Source organism: Brachyistius frenatus, unplaced genomic scaffold (assembly GCF_029030835.1).
Source record: "Brachyistius frenatus isolate BFR_SWC_R1_liver_20210118 unplaced genomic scaffold, ASM2903083v1 Contig_123, whole genome shotgun sequence".
NCBI lineage: Eukaryota > Metazoa > Chordata > Actinopteri > Embiotocidae > Brachyistius > Brachyistius frenatus.
This window is the reverse complement of record NW_027210722.1, coordinates 343,050-366,180: the sequence shown is the minus strand read 5'-3', so window position 1 is coordinate 366,180 and position 23,131 is coordinate 343,050. Positions and strand designations below refer to the sequence as shown.

General features: G+C 43.8%; 2 protein-coding genes across 2 annotated transcripts; both read right to left on the bottom strand.

Annotated features, from left to right (window-relative positions):
* Positions 1-682: 682 nt before the first annotated feature.
* Positions 683-8,119, bottom strand: LOC138629880 (E3 ubiquitin/ISG15 ligase TRIM25-like). The gene is made up of 10 exons (XM_069713861.1): positions 8,022-8,119; positions 7,086-7,704; positions 6,485-6,580; positions 6,105-6,338; positions 5,042-5,210; positions 4,833-4,895; positions 4,661-4,699; positions 3,750-3,890; positions 2,421-2,480; positions 683-2,323 (listed from the first exon to the last, which is right to left on the bottom strand). Exons 2-10 carry the CDS (start codon positions 7,677-7,679, stop codon positions 1,788-1,790), a joined length of 1,932 nt encoding a protein of 643 aa, XP_069569962.1. The 5' UTR covers positions 7,680-7,704; positions 8,022-8,119; the 3' UTR covers positions 683-1,787.
* Positions 8,120-9,213: 1,094 nt separating this feature from the next.
* On the bottom strand, positions 9,214-22,117 carry rasal3 (RAS protein activator like 3). The gene is made up of 19 exons (XM_069713850.1): positions 21,276-22,117; positions 18,617-18,753; positions 18,348-18,426; positions 16,879-16,946; positions 16,696-16,772; positions 15,705-15,834; positions 15,487-15,585; positions 14,729-15,403; positions 14,456-14,600; positions 14,227-14,371; positions 13,897-14,133; positions 13,608-13,809; positions 12,458-12,549; positions 12,274-12,381; positions 11,328-11,517; positions 10,559-10,669; positions 10,259-10,449; positions 9,996-10,080; positions 9,214-9,900 (listed from the first exon to the last, which is right to left on the bottom strand). Exons 1-19 carry the CDS (start codon positions 21,898-21,900, stop codon positions 9,790-9,792), a joined length of 3,507 nt encoding a protein of 1,168 aa, XP_069569951.1. The 5' UTR covers positions 21,901-22,117; the 3' UTR covers positions 9,214-9,789.
* Positions 22,118-23,131: the final 1,014 nt, after the last annotated feature.

Here is a 23,131-nt window from a genome sequence, read left to right as displayed (position 1 = left end):
GACAACAGTGTCATCGGAACCTCTTAAACACAGTGAACCTAGTTCTTTGTCCGAAAGAACAAAGAGATCAACTAACTTCACTGTTGATGCAAAACACAGATCCATCTCTGCAGGATGAACATGCTCGTTTTATTTAAAGTGATCCGTATGCACACTGACGACCACTTCAACGCCTGACGGACCGCAGTGGTGCCACATCAGGAACTGAGCCTCTATAACCAAAGTTGCCTGTGTGTTCACAAGCTTTAAAAAAACAACAACCTGTTTCACACAAATAATTCACCCATGTGAAACAATACATCTAGCTTCCCTCCACCTTCCAAACAGCCAACAGAGGATTCTGATGGCCTGTTGGTTTAATGTGCCTCCCATAGATTAAGGAACATTTCAATGGAGCATAACAGGCAAGCAGGACATCCCAGGAGGTTCAAATCTGACCAAGGACCGTTCCTGCCAAAACACCGTAAAAATATACAAAAGAAAAAAGAAAAAGAGACGGTCAGAACGTGATGGAAACTGTTAGTCTATGCGACTTTTCTTCCCATCCGCCAAACCGGTCAAAAACATTGAGGAAGTGGGGATTCAGGGCCGGGCGATGCAAACGATGTATTCAAAGGTCTCAATAAAATTGGCATGATTTTAAAAATAGAAGTTCCAGCCAATCACATCACAGACATAAAGCCACTTCTGGCCAAAGGTGCAAGCTTGACGCATCACTTTCGTTTTATAAATCACTATTATTTTGGTGTCAAATCTCCAGCAGACATGAACACAGAAAGTGGCAGAATCTATAGTAGCACAATTTACTGTTCCTTGTCATTTCCCAACACCGAATTTTCCCTTTTACGTCACCCGAAAATATTGAGATCGTGAAAAGGTTATCGTGATAGGTTTTTCCTGCATCACCCAGCTCTTATTAGACACACTCAACAAGAAGTTTTCATATGCAGACTTCTATCAAAACACTGCGCCAATGTGCCGAAGTGAAAAATTCACTTCTTCAGAACAGCTGCGAGTGCAGCGGTTCTACAGCGTATGATACAGGACACACACACACCTACTATATACTGTAAGTGTACAGTAGTTTCTGCTACACAAACTGCAACCAGCCCACAGAAAACTGCATCGTACCAGTTTTACAGGCTGATTGTTGAGTTTATCGAAACAAAAAGTGCGTCTGATCTTTTATTCTGCTCATCTTCTGCCACCAAAACACAACAATATTATTTTTTTATTCCTGCTGCATACAAGTTATCATAAAGTGAGCGAAAGACACAAGTGTATCGCAATCACTTCTACACAGCGAGCTTTTCTGTTTGCGGTCACAAAAACCACAGATTCAGCTCCTGTACATCACGGCTAGCATAACAAGAGCCAATGACAAAAGCCACGATATGCCACCAACTCCTGACACCGATTTCAGCTGTGACGTCTTCGTCTGTCGGTCCGATAATATCCTCAGACGGGACAGAGTAACTACCACCACCTACTACTTAATTCTCTTGATTTAAAGCAGACCTAACAAGAAAGGTACTTAACATGGACGAAGCACTACTATTGAGTATAATCTTAGTTTCAAATAATGGCAAAAACAGCCAAAAGTACAGAAGCAACACTCTCAACAAAGACTTAATAAACCAGTTAGCTGAATAACTGCTCAGCCTCTTAACGTGAATTCTTTTGGGGTTTAATTTTTTTTTTTTTTTTTTTTAGATATTCCAAATATTCAAGACCGGCTTTATAACTGGCAGAGTATTCTTTTTGCATAATGCAGTTGTGCGTGCTGTTCACGCCTGCAGCTTGCAAAAAGAAATGGAAGAGCCGCTTGAGAAAATCCAGAAAGCTGGATAGATGGCGGCGACACCACCGGGGATCACGAAGGAGTGGAAGGGATACGCCCGGTCGCCCACGCTGTAGAACGTAGCCATACCGCCCTCGCAATCCAACAGCACGCCTATGCGCTTCGGATTGGGATTGACCAGCACGGTCTCACTGCTGTTATGCCAGGCCGAAAGCTTGACGTTAAACCACTCGATGCACCAGGACAGGGCGTTGCGGCCCAGCCGACTGGTGGGGCCTTTGCGGTCGATGCCGCCGTAAGCCAAGCCGATGCCGACGAAGTTGTTGCTGCTCATTCGGACTTCCCAGTAGTGGCGCCCTCTGGAGAAACCCTTGCCAGCGAGCACTTGGGAGCAGACGGAAAAGCGCTCCGGGCACTCGGGGTAGTTTGCGTGCTCATCCGACACGGAGGCCTTCGTGAAGCCCTCGCTCAGCGTGATGCGTCTATGGGCCGTCCTCGGATTAAAAGTGAGTACCGTGCCAACTGGAAGGGACAGAAGAAAGACAGACCTTAAAAAAACCACAAAAAAAAGCACAGTTCCTATTAGCACACAGAGGAGAAAGACACCTGCTGCACTTACATTTCAGAAGCTCAGATCTTTTTTCCGCAGAAGTTATGTTTGGGGAAATGTCCGAAGTTCCTGAGGAAGGAGATAAAAAGAGCAGTAGTCATCGAGCGCAGAGAAAACAAATGAAAGCTATAAAAAAAATTAAAAAAAATTTAAAAAGGGAGCTCCACCGATTCTCTCGAAGAGTTTTTTGGACTCCGTAGCCAGTGGTAACCCACGACGATGACAATGATTGATTTGTGAACTGCTGTTTTTGAAGCCTCCAGTTTGGCATTTTGGACGTCGCCATCTTGGTTATTCAGAGCCAGAAGGGATCATAATTGGACGAGCTGGCAAGAAGCGAGGGGTGGATCTAATTGTGAACCAAGCGACAACCAACAGTGACGTCACCCACTGGTTTGTGAGCTGCCGTTATGAAGCCTTGAGCTTGATTTTGTTTGGTCAGCACCATCTCGCTAGTTCGGAGCCCGAAGTGACCATATTTGGGCGAGCAGCGGAGGAGCTGACACAACGCCCCGCCCACCCATAACAGTAACCTGCCTGTACCCCAGCCCCGTCACTCAACCTTGCATCCCAGCCCGCTCCCTCCGCTCTGCTTCTACCAATCGGCTTGTCGCTCCCTCACTGCGAGCTAAACACTCTCCAAAATCACGACTGTTTGCTGTCCCGGATCCTAAATGGTGGAATGAGCTCCCCACCGACATCAGGACAGCGGAAACTCTGTACATCTTCCGCCGCAAACTAAAAACACACCTCTTCCGACTTTACCTTGAATAGGCAGCGCTTTAGTAGCGCTTAAAATGGCACTTACTTTTAGCACTTTGTAATTTGGCTTTCTTGAAGAAATTGTATTTTCTTGATTCTTGTTGTTCTGGGTTTTTGTACCCTCATGGTTGAGTCACTTTGGACAAAAGCGTCAGCTAAATGAAATGTACTGTAATGTAATGTAAAAACCAGGCACACCGCCAAACATCCCACTTTTTCCGGGCCAAATATCTGATTAATGCTGGAATTATTTTCCAGAAGGAGGGAATTTAGCTGATGACACCATAATGACCTGTGGAAAACATTTACCGACATTGCATTTCAGGAGAAAATAGGAATAGAGTCAACTGGAGCCAAACTCTAGTGGCCCTCGGTGGTATTGCACTGCCTCAAGAGATGTCACTTGGGTGGGTTGGGATGGGTCAGCAGCGTGGGCTTCAAGGTTTTAAAAGGGAACCTCATGACATCTGGAGATTAGAAACTGAACTTCTGAAGCTTCTTTAGCCTTTTGTCCAGCTCTGCTTAAACCTACATCAGCCACTACTCGCAAAGGATGCCCACAAATCAGGCGTGTACCTGGTTTCGGTTTGGCTTCAGCTACAGGAGGACAGTCTCTGGAGATGTCCATCGCACCGAACTCCAACAGGTTTTCCATCAAACGGCCTAAATTCTTGTTTCCCATAAGGGCTTCGTTGGACTTGGGAGGCTTTTTGGTTTCTGAAAAGGAGGTCAAAAAACAAATTAACTATTTAAACCATTAAAAAACAAAACTGTGAAACGAGTATATGATTGTCACAAAGTTCTGTACACTGTTGTGTGCAAACAGAACGCAGTACATTGTGGAACAGGGGGAAGCCATTACCTTTGGGGGAAAATTTTCCAAGTTACGTCGCTTGATCGACATCAGTACCTATGCGATCAGTACTACATGTGCATTTGCGATTTTACACTCGACCCAAGCAGTTTGATTTGGAAAATGGCTCCCCTGTTGTGTCTGTCTTGTTTCACTTCCTGTCCTTTGTATGATTGTCGGCCCCGATTAGTTTCCCTCGCTGTCCTTCCCTCCCCTGCTGTATTTAGTCTGGGTGCTCTTCTTCCCTCTTTGTCAGTTACCTGTCCGTTGCTGCGTCTTTTAAAGCCCAGAGAATACAAACCACCTGGACTGTGGCGCCATGGCAACAGGGTTTCTCCAGCATGACAACAACCCCACGCGCTCCCGGCTTAATGAAAATGCGCAACATCACAATCGTAGTTCCCCACGACCCGCTAGATTTAGCCTCCCTTTGAATGTCCGTTTCCCCAAAGTTTGACACTTGATGTGCGCTCTCTGCTCAAGTTTCAGGTCCACAGTGAAATCGCAAATGCAGTGGCCACCGAGAAGTATACAACTCGGGTGTTGATCTCGATTAAGGTATGTAACTTGGAATACGTAGCTACTGCTCTGCTATTAAAATAGGGAGAAAAAAAAATAATTGAAATGTTCTTACTCTGAGGTTTCTTCTTCGAGCCCGTTTTAACCTGAGGAGCTGGACAAAACGAAAAATGAAATAAGGCTTTATATTCCCATCAATGGACCTGTTATAAAAAATACAAAAAAACTTTTTCTTTTTTTTTTTAAACATTTTAATAATAAACCATGTGTCGGACATGTGAACGTACCAGATTCCTGTGGGCTTGCAGAGCTCGAAGGTGGAAACCCCAAGTCACAAGCTGCTCCTTCACCTGAGAACACGCCACAGCGTCATTACATCATCGTTTTAATCCACAAGACTGTTCCTCCAATATCCCATTATAACTACCGTTTTGATTTATAGACACCCCCCCCCCCACCCAATGCGTTTCCATGCAACATGTGCATGCAAATTCACCTGGTTTAAGCAACGGTACTCTGGACTCCATGGGCTGTTTGAGGATCGCCGCCAGATAGTCCTTCAGGTTAGCAACAAAGATCTGTGTTGCCATCACCTTTTTGGAGTCGAGGTTGATTCGAGGGGTGTAAGGGTCAAAGTTTACGGCTTCAGGGAGGGTGAATGAAGTCTGTGCAGAGAGGAGCACAATGCCGTTTCTTTAATGGAACACAATTTCATTCAAAAAACAGTCAAGATAATGTTTGACTATTTCAAAAGCGCCCATCCGGATAAACTAGCAGTAAATAAATCTAGATTATTCCAGTGGTTTTCAGTAATCTTGTCCCTAATGTTTATTTGAATTGAACATATCCCCGTCTGACACATAATCTTGATCCGCAGGCCGAATACTGCAACTTCCTGTGTCAGTTTCAAAGTAAAACTCTTCAAACCTTTGCATACAGCATGCATGCAATTGGGAAATATTACTTCGCCATAAAAATGCACCTCAAGCTTTGACCCTCTTTGTTGATAATACAAAAGAAACAATATTAGTGGATCTTTTTTGTTGTTGCTTGTTTAGGTAATCATGTTTTAAGTTTTGGAACTATATCTTTTCCATGCAGGCAATTTCATACAAAATTTCAGGAATGTCAGAGGTCGCGGAAGTTCATGTTTGGTTGGATGTTCAGCCAATATCTTGTAAATTTTAGTCACGTAGAGTTTGTCTTCATAACTTAGATAACGGCCTACGTCTGAGGAAAATGTTGCTCTCCCCAGCGGCCTCGTCTTTTCCCTCTGTGACTTTGCATTTCCTACATTACGTCATCCTCCCTCCCCCGTTAGTTTGCTAAATGGTTCGCCTCTGAGGCCTGTAGACGCCCTCCGTGTTGTTTTTAACGATTTAACCACTTGAACGCCAAACATTCCGACTCCCCACGCTGTAACCACGACTTCACGAGTTCCACTTGAACACGGCATCTATCGAATCAGTAACACCGAGTGGGGTCATGTCCGCTTCTCCTGATAAAATCTTAGTACCGCTACCGCAGCTGTATGGAGGTGACAATCACAGTTGCCCCACCTGCAGGAAGGCCAGCGTCTGGGACTGACTCAGCATGCTGTGGATGTCTTCTTTAGCTTTGCTCATGGTCTCGATGTTCTCGCTGAACCTCTTCTCGAGCAGCCTGAGTTTAGTCTGGCCCGTCTCCACCTCGCAGTCCACCGCGTTCATGGCGTCGCTCTCCTCCTGGGCCAACATGTTCTGCATCTGCTGGAAGGCAGTCATCATGGCTTTCTTCCTGTAGGTCGCGGAGTCCTGGAGAAGGACCGTAAATAGATGGGTGATGAGGCGGGTAAATGAACAGTGATGAAAATGAACAGAACTGTTTTGTCGTTTAGAGGTTTCCTTCTTTCGACGCACCATATTTACACTTCACTTGAACAGTGCAGTCAAAGCGTTACCTTTAACTTGTTCTGCATGTCCCTCATCTGCGTTACGACAGATTCATTTTTCGTAATCTTCCCATTCAGCATCTTTAACGCGCTTCTCAGGCCGCACTAAAAACGGAGAAACAAGATTAATGCAGACAGCGAATCATGGTCATCTCTTACAAACACATTATTGTCTGACATGGTAACTTTGCTCTTAAATCTCTTTTTCTAATTTCTTTAAAAAATAAAGAACAGGAGGGTCTCGGGTAATCAAGCCTGTCTTCTCTCATCTTTCAAGAACAGAAGAACCACCGCAGAATCTTATTGCCGCAAGTTTGATTTTGCGAAATGCTTAAAAAATATAAATAAAATGATTTCACTTTCAATGAGAAAAAAAAAAAGAACAAAATGTACTACACTGTGACTATTTTTTATTGGAACAACCAAAAAAGTAGTCCCTCTGTAAACTGTCCCGTGGACTTCGTCAGGAGAACGTTGAATTTTATAACACAATTCTTCAGTGCTTTGAGCACCACAATCTAAATCCATCCATCCCTATTTTGTAGTCTCACAGATGAACATCTATCTTAAGTGAACTGGGCCTTTAAACTTCAGGTGGACAATCACGCACCTCTTTCAGGGTCCTCTGCTCCTCGGGGGACGTGAAGCTGCAACCTTTGTGGGTCTGCTGCAGGCAGAGGCTGCAGATCGGACGGCTGTGCTGGCTGCAGAAGAGCTCCATCAGCTTGTGGTGGTCGGGGCAGATGCGCTCCGACAGGTCCCCGACGGGATCACCCAGCTGGTGGAGGCGGAACACGGGGTTCTCCCGGTGAGGGCGCAGGTGCTCGTCGCAGAAAGAGGCCATGCAGGTGAGGCAGGTCTGCGCCGCTTTCGCTTCCATACACGTATCGCAGCGTATGACGCGCTCAGTCTTCTTCTCTGTTGCGGTTTCTTCTCCCAACAGGCTGGCTTCGCTCTTGTTCGACCTCAGGTTGAAGGTCTCCACGACGGTGCTGAGGACCGTGTTCTTCTTCAGTTCCGGTTTGGTGGCGAAGAGGGTCCGACACTGGGGGCAGCTGTAGGTGTCCGTCCAAGTGGCGAGCAGGCACAGCTGGCAGAAGTTGTGTCCGCAGGGGATGGTCACCGGACAGACAAAGGTACCGAGACAGATGCTGCAGGTGAGCTCATCCTCCAGACCCAGCAATGACTCGCACAGTTCGGCCATAGTGAGACTTAATCTGAGGACGAGGCTGTGAGTCAGAAACGAAACTTAAGTCAGGGGGGGGGGGATCACAAAAGTACGGAGATAGCTTTCGATCATTTAATAAAGCAAAAATAATTCTCAACCACGACGGGTTTTCTTCTAGTTTAACATATTTAAACACAAAATAATTTTTTTAAAAAACGTCCATTTAAAAAAGGTAAACAAACGTATTTTAATGACAATTTTGACGCGCAGCGCGACGCCGAGTGTGACTTTCAAAATGTATGTTCACACATCTCAATACAGGAACAAAACGAAGGGAAAAACACGGTAATTATATTAAGGGTAAGTCTCCCACCGTACCTTGAATGTGCAGTAAAGGCAGAATAAATCAGCCAGAGTCAGAAATGTAGAATTCAGCACAACGCGCAGCTCCAGTGCGTCGCAGCGCCTAGGCCAGAGTCAAAAGTCCTTCCGCCCCTCTGCGCATGCGCACACAATAAGCATTCGAGTGCGGCTGCAGAAGAATGAAGAGCAACGTTCATCATGAAGTTCATTTCAGCAGGATTACATGTTGCTTTTCTTGTTCATCCCTCCAAAGTATTAAGAGTTGATTGAAAACTATAGTTTATATGAAAAGAAACCCAAAAGGATTCAATTAAATGGCTGTTGCTGAGAAAACAAAAACAATGCACACTACAGATAAAAAAAAAAAAATTAAAAAAAAAAATGGGCCTGATTTCCTAAACATTTTCAAAGCCAGATTTGCTAAAAGAAATCTTAGGTGTCGCAGTTACACATTGTGGGGACCCAGACGCACCACACAGTCGGCAACAGGCTCGACAAACTAAAACTTTACTTTAAAAGTCAGAACAAATAAACTCAGCGAGAAAATAACAGGTAAACACTCGGCTACAGGGAGTAGTCACACGTAAGCACCAGGAGTAATGACCTGCAAAGAAATGAACTCACAAGGAAGAATGAAGACAGGTGACTTTCAGGTAAATAAAAGAGGGAGAGGCAAAACTAAATACACAAAGTGTTGATGGCGTAATGAGTCACAGGTGAGCACAATAACTGGGCAGGAAGTAAAATGAACAGACACAAGAGGTGAGATATTTCAGAGTAAAACAAGAAACCCGACAAGCTTAAAGGCCGAGGCGTGACATTAGGTTTCCAAAAGTATGTTCGAAGAATTTAATGTTGCATCAAAGGTACGAATATTTATTACATTTCTACATTAAAAATTATTGTATACACAGGAGAGGGCCAGATTAACCCAAATCATAAAGCTTTATAGGACAAAGGGTTGCTTTGTTACTGATCTGTTGCCAGGTAACCTAATTAGTTGTGAGATGTTCCACCAGGTTTAATTTTTTTTTTTTTGCATTACACAACTTTTCCAGTCTTTTTTCACCCCTTGTCCCAAAATGTTTTGAATCATGTTTCTGCCATCAAATTCGAAATAAGCATATATTTTTTACTGAACAAAAAATATGCTCAGTTTCAGCTTTTAAAATATGTTGTGTTCTATTTTCAATCAAATAGAGCAGAATATCACCACGGTTAGTTTTTATTTACGTTTTACAGTCCCAACATTTTCAGAAATAGGTTTGTACATTTTACAAACTGACAATATATTTTGGAGGAAAATCTTGATATACAAAGTAATTATAGCAGTAAACTAAACATAGTGGAGTATATGTTTCATTATTTTTGAAGAATAGATCACTTTATAATAATTATTCTTGAATGCAATTGACCACAACTATGTTACAACTGTTCTTGTAGTATAGTAAGTGCAATTCTTAAAATTTGTATTTTTGTTACACTTATAATGACACATGGCAAAATGGACTCAGAGAAACACTTTACATTGTATTTTCTTTTTTCTTTTTTTTCAGAAAGGTTTACAAGCATAAGACAACAGTACAATAAAAGCTGAAATGCAAATGATTCTGGTTCACGTTCACCTCAGTTGGCCCACTTGGCTCCTAATCTGTATCGTAAACTCTCATTGAATCAGGAAACCAGAACTGTGACTTTAGGTTGGAGATTTCCACACAACCTACATATGTGCATTTGTACAAAACTGTGACGGTGAAGCGAAACCTTTTTATTGTGTCAGGGCTCAGTTGCTATTAATGTGCAGCTTCTCAGAATGCTCTACGTTGTTTTGGTCGCTGTTGTAGGCCTCATTCAGTTGCTGAAGGTCCTTCAGCAGGTCTGCGAACTTCTCCTCCTGAGAGCACATTAAAAAAAAAAAAAAAACAGACATTCATGTGTTGAAACCAAGCACTCATCACTTTATCCATGTTTCATAATTGTGTTTCTTACCAGCACGTTCATTCTCTCGGCCGCTGAAACAGCAACATTCAGCTTCCTCTCGTCATCCTCCCTTTCCTCCTCGATCACACCCAGCCTGCAACACACGAAGGTAGGTAAGTCGCTCATATAACACTTCAGCAACAAATATTGTAGAAAAATTAAATCAAAAAGAACCTGACTTGTTAAATTCACTAATTAAATATATGCAAAATAAAAACACTAAATGCTGTTAGATGTAACGTGCACATTCCTGTTAAACTCCACATTCCTACCTGAAAGTGGCGCTGGCGAGCTGTTCCTCTCGCAAGGCCAGCACGTTCCTGAGCTCGTCCACCTCGGTCTGCAGCATTGCATTCTGGTCCTGGCTCTGGATAATGAAGTCCTCCAGGCGCTTGGCCATGTCCAGCTCTCGCTCCGTCACCTGCTCGATCCCCAGACGAAGCTCCGACAGCTCCTGGCCGTGCTGGTAGATGAATCCCAAGTCGATATTTTATGTAATGTAATAATTACATCATAGTCCATATAGCCAGGATAACTGCATGACACTTTAGTAGGTAGAAGATTTGGCATACCCGATCCAGTAAGTTGAAGTGCTCACTCTCAGTCTTCAAATCAATTGACTCCCTGTTAGGGACAACTTTAATCCAGGGAACTGGTGCAGGTGGACGTTTAATACTGGCACTCTGAAAAGCAAGGTGTTTACATGATTCCTTTTAATTAACTTAACAAAGGCATACTGTGTTTATATTGATGTGAAAAATATATATGTTTGTAAAAGATTTTTAGAAGAGGAGTCTCCAACCTTTTTTCCTCTGAGAGATACTTTGACAAAATGATATTGTCCGAGAGCTACTCATGTTCAGTAACAATTATTCACATAGCTGAGGTCCACCCAAACCAGCTAAATCGGCTTCTTTTATGTGAACAATAACAAAATGATACTCAACACACACTTTTTTTTACATTTCTTTAAAAAAAATGTTTTATCTCTGATCCCTGTGTGTCTCACTGGGGGCGGAGCTCCACCTCTACCACCTCTGAGGGGAGGGAGGGGGAGATTATCCACTCGTTAATCGATGGCGTTGATAGTGTCGTTCTCTCAGACAGGTTAAAATATGAATTTAAATAAGTAAGTGTATGTTTGGGAAACACTGCATATCGTTCGAATTTTCCACGATCTATTCAGAAACAGGGTAAGGAGCTACTGGTAGCTCGGGAGCGACGGGTTGGAGACACTCGCTTTAGAACATGCAAAATAGTTTATTTGAAAAGGATGTGTGTTTGTTGAGCACATTACCTCTGGACCTTTTCTAAACAAACACAGTTCCTGTTTGTACTCACAGTTTTTGGTGGTGAGATAAGTGGTTGGTCTGGATTCTCCGCCTCTTGTTCGTGGTCAGATATTGGCAGAGCTTCAGAACTCGTCTGCCTCTTCAAGGCCTGTTTTGCTTGACCGGGACGTCGGTGTGGCGCACTCTGAGTTCTGGCGACCGGCTTCCTCTCTCTCACGTTCTTGCGAGTCCGGACATCCCTGTAGAATAAAAATATTTATTATTTATATTTCAAACGTCTACTCATAATTACAGCAGGTATACAATCCTACAGATAAAGGATGCTGTCTATCCTGAGTTGGCAAAAGTCACAGAGTTTCCTTGGGATATAGTTTTCCTAACTGTAAATACGTGTTTGTTTTTTTTTTTCTGCTAACCAAGCGACAACCAGCAGGGACGTCACCTGTTGGTTTGTGAACGGCTGTTATGAAGCCTCCAGTTCAGATTTTGTCCGTCACCGTCTTGCTAGTTCGGAGCGGTTTGGAGCAGGAACCATATTTGGGCGAGCTTCGGGAGGAGCAAGCGGTGGATCTGACTGATCTGATTGGCACTTTTTTTGGGGGTGTAAAACCGAGTTTAACACAACGAATGTTCTCCTAACAGCGTCTAGAAATTATGATTGCGTCTCCGCAATCTCTACGATGTCCTTTCAGTATAGCTTTTCAAAAACATTTTGGTCATATTAGCGTATACTGACTCATACTGGCCTGTCTGAAAATTAGCAATTTATCTACTCTCAACCTTTATGCACGATCATGAGCTCTCGGTACTGACCGAGAGAATGAGGCTGTAATTGGGAAGACACTCATAGGCAGGTACCTCCGGATTCACCAGAGAGGCATAACCGGAGTTCTACATTTTAAATAACTGAGTGGATGAATCGCTTTTACAAAAACTATCTGAGTACTTGGAAATAAAGCTTGTTATCTGCTGCACCAGCCACACAACTATCATACCCTTCTCGAGGGCCTTTGGGGTCCGAAGGAATCTGCTGGAGGGACGACTGGTGAGGGCTGTACTTGCCCAAGTCTTTAGGAAGAATGTACACTGGCTTGACCGTTTGGCTGCAAGAAAAAAAGGCTGCTTTAATAACATGTAACACCAGTTGGTTGTCGAAATAGACATCGGCCATCAGCATACCTGGTAACAATGATCCGCGTTGCTTCAGGACCCAGTGTCCCTGTTATCTGGTTCAGAATTGAAGGTAGAGGGTGCAGCTTGTCGATTGTTTCCTGAGAAGAAAACGAGCACCGTCTCATTTAGTATAATCTAAACATGTGATCAGTACCTCAATACATACATACACGACAAGACAAATGCCATCAGGGGAAGCTGTACATGCAAACATCAGCCAGAAGGTAGTTGGTCGTACCTGACATCTGGAGCCAGTTTGTCAGATTGAATAATTTTGACTAAAATCCCCAAGGGTCAGACTGTCAACATCGAGTTCTACTGTGATGTTCTGAGGCATCTGAGGGTTGTTAGCATTGTTAGCTGTTCGTTACCTTGAATTTAGCTGATTTTTAACAAAATTAGCTCTTTGTTAACTTGAATTTAGACGTTTTTTTTTTTTTGTTTTTTTTTAGCAAAATCAGCAGTTTGTTAGCTTTGTTAGCTGGTCGTCAGACTGTCAACGCTGAATTCCACTGCAGCCATTGAGGCGTCTGACGGAAAACATTCCCTGCAAACCACCTGAACTGTGATGGCAGTGGGTTCTCAAACGTGACGAGTCTCGTAGAAGCAACAACACAATGGTAGCTTACCACTATCCCCAACCACCAAATGTAGCTACCTGAATCTTCTTTCTGTTCCCCAAAAATTTCACACAAAATCCAACATGCAGTCGCTGCTCAAATTGAAGGTCTGTGCCACGGGGAAAACGCAAATGCACACGTACCAATGGTCACAAAATTGCATGAACCGGAGGTGCTGACATTAATCATGTGATGTAATTTAAATAGTTGTTCATGAAAGTTCTTTTCTTGCAGAGTGGGAATTGTCTCAAAACCTTTGGATTGCCCCTCTTATGTCTTTATGTGATGATTTCCTGAAAAATACATTTGTGTTCCAACGTAGATGGACACGTATACACTTTATAGCAAATAGTTATTTTCCAGCACAACTCTGCCTAAACATTTGAGGGGTGTCAGCAAGTGAGACGAAAATGTGAATCTATAATTACCTGCGAGTCAAATATACTCACAGACTCTGGAAACTACACGGCACTCTGAACAGTCCAATCATAAACCTTTACAACTACCAATCTGGACTCATTTGTTTTCCGCCCTACCTGGTCCCTCGGATAAATTATGTCCACCAGCAGACCATGGAGCACAGCTAAACGCAGAGGCAAGTCCACGTATCCATCGAAGGAAGTCATCGAGATTTCGGTGTCTTGATTGGACACGGTTTGTAGAAAACCTCTCATTCCATCCCAGTGCTGCTGTAGGAACTCATTCATAAAGAGCATGTACTCCTCCTTCTCTCCGAACCTGAGTCAGGACAATAGAGTGAAATTATGTTTTTCAGGCGGAAATGCACGTATAGAGTTTGGTCTAAGCCGATGAGAGGCTACTCACAAGGTGAAGTTTGCCAGATTCTGGATGACTTTTGCGGTTAACGTAAGGGTACGCAGGGTGTTTGGTTCTGGATACGGTTGCGTCAGACCGAAAAGAGAAGGACTGAGAATGGCAGGACATAAGAAGCGAAGGAAGAGGGACGCAGAGATGAGACGCTGGCCGATCTCTGCTCTGCCCTGGTCTTCACACAGCTCCACCCAGCTGGAGAAGATCTTGTTCAACTCCTCGGGAAAGGGTCTGAAGGACAAGAAACATGTCAAGCATCAGCACGGTGACTTTAATCAACCCGAAACATTCTTCTTTTTTTTTTTTTCTAAGATCTTATCTCACCCGTGGCTCTCTATAATCTTCTGCACCACCTCCTCACAGGTTTCCCTCAAGTGCCTCTGGTTGTTTGACAGGTCGGAAGGAGGGCATTTACGAGGGTCAACCTCACAGGTCTCCGTCGAGGTGTAGAGACGGGTGATAAAGTCCCCTGCATTTAGAAAAAAGAAACACGGAGTTCAATGAAAACCAACCACAATTCAGTGCCAGTTACAAGACGACTGCCTTCACCTACCGAGTGTGCCAATGAGGTACTTCTGGCCAACCAGCTTCATATATTCATCTATGGCTTTAGTGGCCAGTGTGTTCTCTCTGAAGATCAGTGCTTCGCTCTCTCTGAGACGCTCCACCTCTGCGCTGCCCAAATCAATGAGGAATTCCTGAAGCACACAGTTTAAAAGAAAAACATGTCTGACTGTTCCTGCTTAGTTTTATTTTTAAATAAGATTGTGATAAAGTTGTATTGGGGTTACAGTTCTATGCATTCATGCTTCCACTCATTCTCCACCTTTGCTTTGCCGATACTCTGGAGTACATGGACCAGAGCTCCTGCCAGGTCTTCCTTCTCCTTCACATTCAAAAGTGGCTGCAAGTTTCTGCACATTTCCACATAATCCACCGTCACGTACTCGGCAAACTCTTTGTATTTCTCCATCGGCAGCACTTGCAAATTCTGGAAACGGGCCTTGATGCGGAGTGAAGCCTGCGGCCCCAGCAGTTCTTTGTTCCCAACTGTGACTGACGCCTTGTATGGACTGATGGGGTACCACTTCTCCTGATATGTCCTCCCTCGAATATCAGCCAGAGGTATGGTCACGCTGCCCAGAGGGTGGAGGTAGGACTCGTCTCTGGAGTGGCGCTTTTTCTTGGGGTCTTCCTCGCGGAAGAGGTGCAGGCTGATTTGGGAGACACAGGGCAGGTTGTCGAGCTCGAAGAATTCACCCCAGAATAGTTGGCACCCTCCAGCCCCTCCCCCACTGGCCCCGAGGCCTCCCGAAGACCCCGTAGAGCTGTCCCCTGCCAGGCTAGACTGGTGAGACGGCTTGCCGACAGGTCGGCTGCTGGTGCGGGCGAACAAGGTCCCGTCCAGGTGAACCTCGCAGTAGTAACGGCGTTTGGGTGGCAGATCCTTGGCTTCGTTAACCCACAGACTTAGGGAGTTTTCTGTGCGTTCAATGTTATCCTGTGTGAACATTAGAGGTTTTTAGTAGCATTTTGATCTTGTATGATGCAACTTTTTTCAGGAACAAATGGTTGTTGGTTCACCTTATTGGGCTGGGCAGCACGTCTCAGGTCTTCAATCCAACGGTCACGTTCGGCAGCCGAGGAGCATCCGAAGCAGTAGGTGTTCTCAGAGTTGATCACCTAGATGTACATGAACACCAACAGGACTGTGTTAGCCTTACTGGGACGGGAAGGCGACTGAGTGATGCTCCTTCAGGAACCTGTAGACGTATCATTCAACGAGTCAAGTCAAAGCTTACCTCAAAGCAGTACTTCTCCCCCAGAATGGAGCTGTGGACCGGCCTGATGATAGTCTTGGTGTCTGCACTGAGGTCCAGACTCCCCACTGCGCTGACTGGAATAGACACAGACTCCCGCGAATCACAGAGCCTTGAAGAATTAATCACAGTTTTATCAATTTTTTTCAACACCCATCGTTTCACCCTTGGAACTCTGACACCATGTCGACGTGCACTTCTGGTGCTATGAAAGATCACGTTAACATTGTGGTCCAAAAAAAAACCCACAAAAAAAACATGAAGAGAGGATTGATAAGGTCCAAGACTGCTCCTGTTCAAACACCTGAGCTACACACGGTTTTGTGAGCAGGGGTCCAGGTGCGTCTGCGATGGTTTACACACCTGGAACTTGAGCAGAGAGACAAATGTTTGGGGAACAGAAAAAAGTAAGAGGGGGACAAATGCGCCGGGTAGGGATAGGGCGGAGCGACAATTGTGTTGTTGGGAGCGAAAAAAACTTGTGGGAGCGTGTTGTCATGTTGGAGAACCCCGTTGCCATGGCGCCACAGTCCAGGTGGTTTGCAGCGAATGTTACAGTAGAACTCGGTGTTGACAGTCTGACGCTGGGAGATGAATTCGCAGCGCACGGCGTCCACAAAAAGGTGCCTATCTGATTTTGAACAAGTGATGAAATTTGTAACTCATGAAGGTTGTAGCTTCCTCCGGCTCCGCGCACGTCACGGTGCTGCGCGACAGGAGCAGTGTTGGAACTCGTTAATCCACCTTCGCTGTCCGCCGAAAATGTTTTGTTTAATGACTTTGGTCATTCTTTTCTTGAGTATTCGATGAGCGTCAACGTGAAAATCGCTCTCAAACTTGGTGCAGATCTCGTTGGTTGAAATAAAACCAAATGTAACATTTTGAACTTTACAGTCATCCTTAACTGTACTCGACTCTGAGTACTTATACACTTGCTTCCTTGCCTTCAAAAAAACATAACAGCATACTTTACCTGCTTGCTCTAAGTCCCATTATTTGGTTGTTGCTATTCCTCTTCGCCTTGTTCTCGAGACGTCGCTTGATCAGAGCCTAAGAGTGAGGAAGGCGAGCGTGGTGCATGAAGGTAATTATGTGTTACATCAACAGGAAATCCAGGGCCATCAGAAAGATAATCTCTGGTGCGTGCAACACTCACCCTCACACCGCCATCTTGGTTCTTGGGCCGAGGACCACCGGGCGGGCCCATGTGGTCCGGGCTACATTCTGTGGATCAGGATGAGATGAAGTCGAAAAGTCATTTTTATGTCAGTGTTTTTGAACAATCTTAGCAACATGAGTGAGCTTAAGAGATAGAAATAGATATTTTTCAATATTAATTCCTTCCTATTCACATGCTCCGGTCAGCACTTCGTAAATTCCTGTTACATTTTTGGAGTAATTTTGTGTCCAGGCTCGAAGATAACCAAACCAAGAGTTTCACAGACTTTTTTCACAGCAGATATCTTGACTCACATTTTGACTGAACAAAGACAAAACTGAGGTTTTAATTTTCGGAGTCAAGGGTCCAAAGGGAGATTCTGTGCTCAGACTTAAATGTCCAAAATGTCAAGCCGCTTGCCAAAAAATATCTTGGTGCCCTTCTGCACCCCGATCTGGATCAGCAATATCACTAAAAATGCTTTTTACCACCTCAGAAACATTGTTTAAGTCCAACTGTTCCTCTCCCGGGCAGATACTGAGAAACGTATATATATATATGCTTCTTTTTTTTACCTAAAAATGTTGTATTTTGATTTTATTGTGAAGCACCTGGTATTCCAATTTTGCACCAAGGGTGCGATACAAATATATTTGACTTGACTATAACACAACTGACAACCTTCATTTCTGCACTATCACTGAGCCAAGGTTGTATTATTACTAAACTCATTTAGATTAGGCCACACCGGATGTGGTTTTTAGCTGTCAGCTGAAACTAAGTAATGTTTGATAATTGCACATGCATCCCTAATAGCCATTTTTATAAGTAGAACCCATTTAAAGCTTTGCAGATTTTTGAATTGAGAAATTTTCATTATTTAGTGGCGGTAGAAATTTACAACGTCAGTCAGACATTTTTTTTTTTTTTTCTCTTCGCTTACCCAGAGCCCCGCCGCAAACAATCCAGCGTCTGAATCCCATCATCGAGTCAGGAGGCCGTTTGCTACTTCGATGTCTGTCTCTTGAACATTTCCCTCCTCTCTTCACTAACGTACGACGGAGCCGAGCAGCCCGAATCAGTGCGGGATGCAGCCGCTTCTCACCGAGCAGCCCTCAACAGCTTCTGCTGAGCGAAACGTCTGAGTTGGAGCGCGACACCCGACTGACTCTGTCTGTCTGCGAGTTTTCATTGGACGGTTGAGAACACCCGGGTGAGATGCTATCTTCCTCAAAAGCACTTAGAGGAAGCAATTTGACAAGCCTTCTCACGAATAAACATCCAGCTATTTCCTCTGAGGCTGTCCGCAGACTCACTGGTTAGGCTTGTGCAAACTCCTGATGCTTTTGGTTCACTCTGTTTTAGAATATTTTCCCCTTTTTATTTTGTTTGATTTGTGTGTGTGTGTGTGTGTGTGTGTGTGTGTGTGTGCGTGTGCGTGCGCGTGCGCGTGTGTGTGTGGTGACCTGAGTCGATGTCCACGAGGTTCTGCATGCTGTAGCTGGACAAGCTACTGCTGACACGGTTTCGGGTCCACCTCGTTGGCTGAAAAGGACACACACTTTATGCCACTCAAAAACAAGACAAGTCTGCACCTCTGTCCGAGGTGTGTGTGTGTGTGTGTGTGTGTGTGTGTGTGTGTGTGTGTGTGTGTGTGTGTGTGTGTGTGTGTGTGTGTGTGTGTGTGTGTGTGTGTGTGTTTGTGCGTGTGCGCGTGCGTGCGTGCTGCTACTACCTCTTCCTCTGGAGTGATGAGAATGTGTCCATCTTTGAGGACGCAGCTGATGATGTCCCACAGGGGGACCTCCTGAGGCGGGGCCCACTGTAGTCTGGGGAGTTCAAAGGGTGCAGTCTGGTCGTCCTCCATCGTATCTGCCACGCAACACACATTGATTTTAATCACCATACGGTTCATAGGGAGGTGTAATAATCACACGCTAAAAATACTGTGAAGGACTGACTGTAGTGTTTGTGATCTGAAGGAGTGATAATTGCAGGCGTACGGTGGTCCCAGTGTTTTGTGGTTTTTTTAAACTTTTTTGGTAATTATGGCATGACGACACTTATCTAACACACAGCAGTGAGGCCACTCCCACTTATGGGCTGCTGATGCTATCACTGCCACACCAGGTGGAGCTGTGCACATCCTGTGGTTTCTCTGCAGTTTTTCCGCCTAATGTACACGTCATGATTTTAAAACTCCTTAACAGGCCTTATGGACACGACAAGATTAAAAAAAAAAAAAAAAAAAAATACCCAAAGGAAAAGTTAAGAGATGGTGGCAGGAGCTGATGTTTTATGTATAATAAAGGGTGTTTTCTTCTTGTTTATGAAGTTTCATGATAAAAAAAAAAAAAGAAAAGCCATCTGACAGCTGGAGGATCAGTCAAGTGTGTTGCAACAGGTTTTTTTTTTTTTTTTTCAGTTTCTAGCCTTCTTGTGTATTTTCAGTTGAGGATGTGCAGTGTGTGTTGTGACATTTGGTTTGGTGTGATTCTCTGAGTTGAGGTTTGTGATGTCATCAAACAAAGGCTTGGTCAGTCTGATTATCAGCTGTCTGAGGGGACTTTTTAATATTTTCAGGGTAATGTGCACAAATAAGGCTCTAGATTTTGGAAAGGGATATTTAAAAGTCATGAATAATGCCTGGAAATGAATTATCATCTTAAGGTTGTTTTTTTTCTGCAAACAACCATTATTTTCGTTGTTTAATCTGTCGATTATTTTCTCAAATCACCGATTAGCTGTTTTGTCTATTAAATTTCAGCTAATGGTAAAAAATGTCGACTGGTGTTTCCCAAAGCCAACGGTCCACAACCAAAAGATGTTCAGTTTATTATCACGGAGGGATTCAAGTACAGATGAAACACTTGACAATATGACTGGTTTGTTTGATTATTATTTTTATTTTTTATCTTGGAACTTCAATCGAGCTTGATATTCACTTCGATTTTTTTTTTTGAAAATTAGATTGAATTTCACTTTTTCACCAGTAGGGTGCAGCCATCTTGAAACAAGACAGTTAATGATGTCACTAGAATGTTTCTATTCCATTTTTGTTATTTTCTATTTATTGAAGTTGGCTTGATGAACTCATTCATTTTTCCTCCAGAAAATCTTCAATATTTAAGATCAAAAGATAACATCTTTTTTCAAAATAATTGGATTTTTTTTTTTATGTGAATCAGCCCCTCGATTAATCGTCACAGCCTTGTACCTCTGATAGCGAGCCCACGCTGCTGTGCAGAAGTTGGAAATCTGGGTGAGTGTCGGTTTGTTGTTCTTCATTTGTGAGTACTTTAAGTTTCTGGGTCATTTCTCTGCAGTTTTGACCTTTTTTGGAAAGCGGTGGTTTTGTTCTTTGCATGATTACTGTGAGGTTCTGAAAGAACCGATGAAGAAGGTCTGGGATCTGCTGACGTGTTTTTTGCTTTTCTGCAGATTTTTTTTAATTGGACAGAAAACGACTAGGTCGTCTGCACACAGCTGTAGTTGAAACTGTCGGCTCAGTATTGTAATTTTAGTACATTCATAAAGGCTGAGACTGAAACCCCGCTTTCTGATATTGAAACCTAATCTCTATTAGTTTTGAAAATAATCCTTCATACCAGACTGAATTGGAGGCTTTTATCTTTATTCAACTTTTTTTTTCACACAATAGGTTTAAAAATATAAGCTGAGGTAACAAGCTTCTCGATGAGGTTCAGATTTATCACCAAGTGTGATCACACTGTCTCTACAGCTTCCAGGAAAAGGATGACTGAAACAACTTTTTGATGCTTGATTTACATTTTCTTAAAATGTTTTAAAATGTAAAATATTTTTCGAGCTCTCTTTGAGAGACAGAGAAGGCCTCTGGGAGATCTCTGGTCGTTTCTGACAAATCTCCGAAGGTCTTTCCAACTTCTCTGACATCAGCTGTTTTGTTTGAGATTTAATTTGATGTGTTTTTTACATTCATCTCCAATTTTAACATAAAACCCTGTGAGTCGTCAGTCAGTCCGAACTATTTTTGCAGATGCTACTGTTTTTTTGTTTTTATTCTTTTCTCTTTTTTAAGCTCACCTCATTTTTTGATCGATATCTTCTCTTTTATTTACTGGAGTTTGTTTAACGCAGACCTCGATGCTGAAACACTCTCTATCACACATCTACACCACACCTAACGCCATGTGTCAACAGTAAATCATTCTTTAAACCACAAGGAGAAACCTGTTATCGCGTTTCACGATACATTTTACAATGAGATGTGGGACCACATTCCGATGCATCATTAAAAACGTGAAAGCACGTGTGCTGTGTACAATATTCTGTGAAGCATGAAATTGTCTGAGTGATAAAATGGATGCTCAGCAGTTTGAGTGTACGTACAGGTGCTGTGCTGTCAGATTTACCTTTCAGTAACGACGGCGTGCTGTTGCGACTTTGCAGCCGAGGCCTCTTGAGCTTCTGGGACACGCTCTTCAGGTACTTCTTAAAGAGCGCCCCTCCGCCTCCCTTCTGTGAGGGGTCGCTGGGGGACGCTCCTGCAGCCTCCGCTGCACCTGCTGCTGAGGATGGAGGGGCCTGCGCGGAGCTGGTGGAGCCGGAGGAAGGAGCCAGGGCTGCTAACAGTGACCCGGGAGGCTCGGAGAGCGCCCTCCTGAACGGGTTCTTCCTGGCTCCTCCGTTGCCTCTCTCAGACTTGGCTCCCTCTCCACCTTTCCCACCGGAGGAGGAGTTTTTGTCCCCCGTGTCCTCGCTCAGGGCCTTGCGCCAGTTTTGCATCTTGCTCCACTTGGTGCTGGAGGCCTTCTGGATCTTATCGATGGTGGACGTGGACGAAGCCGCTCCTGTTTCTTCTTCTTCTTCTCTCAGCTCATCCAGCGTTCCCTTGGAGCCCGTGTGCCACTTGTATGTGTTGAGGGGGTCGTTGGTCTCAGGGGTTTGTCCCTCCACGGCAGGCTCCTTCTCCGGTGACCCCTGCTCCTTCGGGGGAAGCTGAGCTGCAGCCTCTGCATCTTTCTCCTCGGTGCCCATCTCAGACTTTTATTTTGAAGTTCTCTCTCTTTTCAAGGTCGCACCAAACACGCCTGCTCGGGAGACTTCACCTGCTTCCCTCCACTAATAACCTGAAGGTCGTTGTGTGTGCACCGAAGAAGAAAAAGCTGTCTGTATCTTCTCTGCTTTTGTCTTTCTGCTTCTCTCTGCTTCTCTCGTTTCCTGTCTTACAAAAACTGTTATCCGGCTGCAGCATGTGAGTGGCTGCTCAGTCTGTGGTTGCTCTTACAATCCTCTCTCTCTCACAGGCGGTTTGCTTCCTCATGAAATGACACAGAGAAGTTTGCCTTTTAACAGAAATCTCACTATCTTTTTTACGTTTTCACTAAATACTTCCTCTCTTCTTCTTCTCTTCCTGTTCTGCTTTTATGTCCAAGTTTGTTTTTTTCCTTCCAAATGAACTTGCCTTAAATTAAAAACAGGATTTATTACAATTATTTGGCATTTTATTTCAAAGTAAAGTGCACAGATGCTGTTGTCAAACCTTCACCTCAAAGGAAACGTGTTTGTCTGTCAGATTTTTACTCATTTAGTTTGTCACATATGAGAAGTGTGGTTTTACAAGTTCATTAAAATGCTGAGTTTACCCATCTGTCCTCAAATATTATTGAAACATTTGTCAAAAATAAATAAGCTTACTGTTCCCTGGAGGGTGTACTTTAGTTCTGCTGCTATAAAGACCCTGATCAATACATTGATATCTATAGGTGTAAGAAAACAGTATCCACTTGCTCTAAGCTACCTGTGGGTGTATGGACTGTTAAGATCAGTTTCCTGCCTTCACTTCCTGCTGAGAATCTGAAAACCACTTCCTGCTCTCACGTTGCTCTCTGCTCCAACACACCTGCCGGATATTTACGTTAGAGGTTAACGTACAGTGTCAGTGGACACTGTACTGCTGATGGCAGGATGGCACTCTGTGTGTTGATATCTGGACATTAAAATGTATAAACACGACAGTTATTTAAAACTATTTCTGAGAGAATTGATTGTACAAAACTGGAAGCTGCATTCTGTTTTATTAGCACCCCCTGGTGGCCGCGTTTCGGTACTGACAGTGGTACTTAAATGAGATTTAAAAATATGATTTGGCTGCAGACACATACTGTTCCGATTGGGCTTGTAGGAGCAATTTCTGTTATTGTTGGCATGTTGTATTTTTAAAAATTTTTTTTTAGATGTTTTTGTAATGTTATTTCTTTGACACCTG

Coding starts and splice junctions, on each gene's coding strand:
- LOC138629880 (XM_069713861.1), bottom strand. CDS start 7,679: ATGGCCGAACTGTGCGAGTCATTGCTGGGTCTGGAGGATGAGCTCACC. Junction 4,700..4,832: donor TGCAAGCCCACAGGAATCTG/GTACGTTCACAT, acceptor CGTTTTGTCCAG/CTCCTCAGGTTAAAACGGGC. Junction 3,891..4,660: donor CTCGAAGAAGAAACCTCAGA/GTAAGAACATTT, acceptor CCTCCTTTTCAG/AAACCAAAAAGCCTCCCAAG.
- rasal3 (XM_069713850.1), bottom strand. CDS start 21,900: ATGGGCACCGAGGAGAAAGATGCAGAGGCTGCAGCTCAGCTTCCCCCG. Junction 16,947..18,347: donor CCTCGTGGACATCGACTCAG/GTCACCACACAC, acceptor CCTGATCCACAG/AATGTAGCCCGGACCACATG. Junction 13,810..13,896: donor AATCTGGCAAACTTCACCTT/GTGAGTAGCCTC, acceptor GTCCTGACTCAG/GTTCGGAGAGAAGGAGGAGT.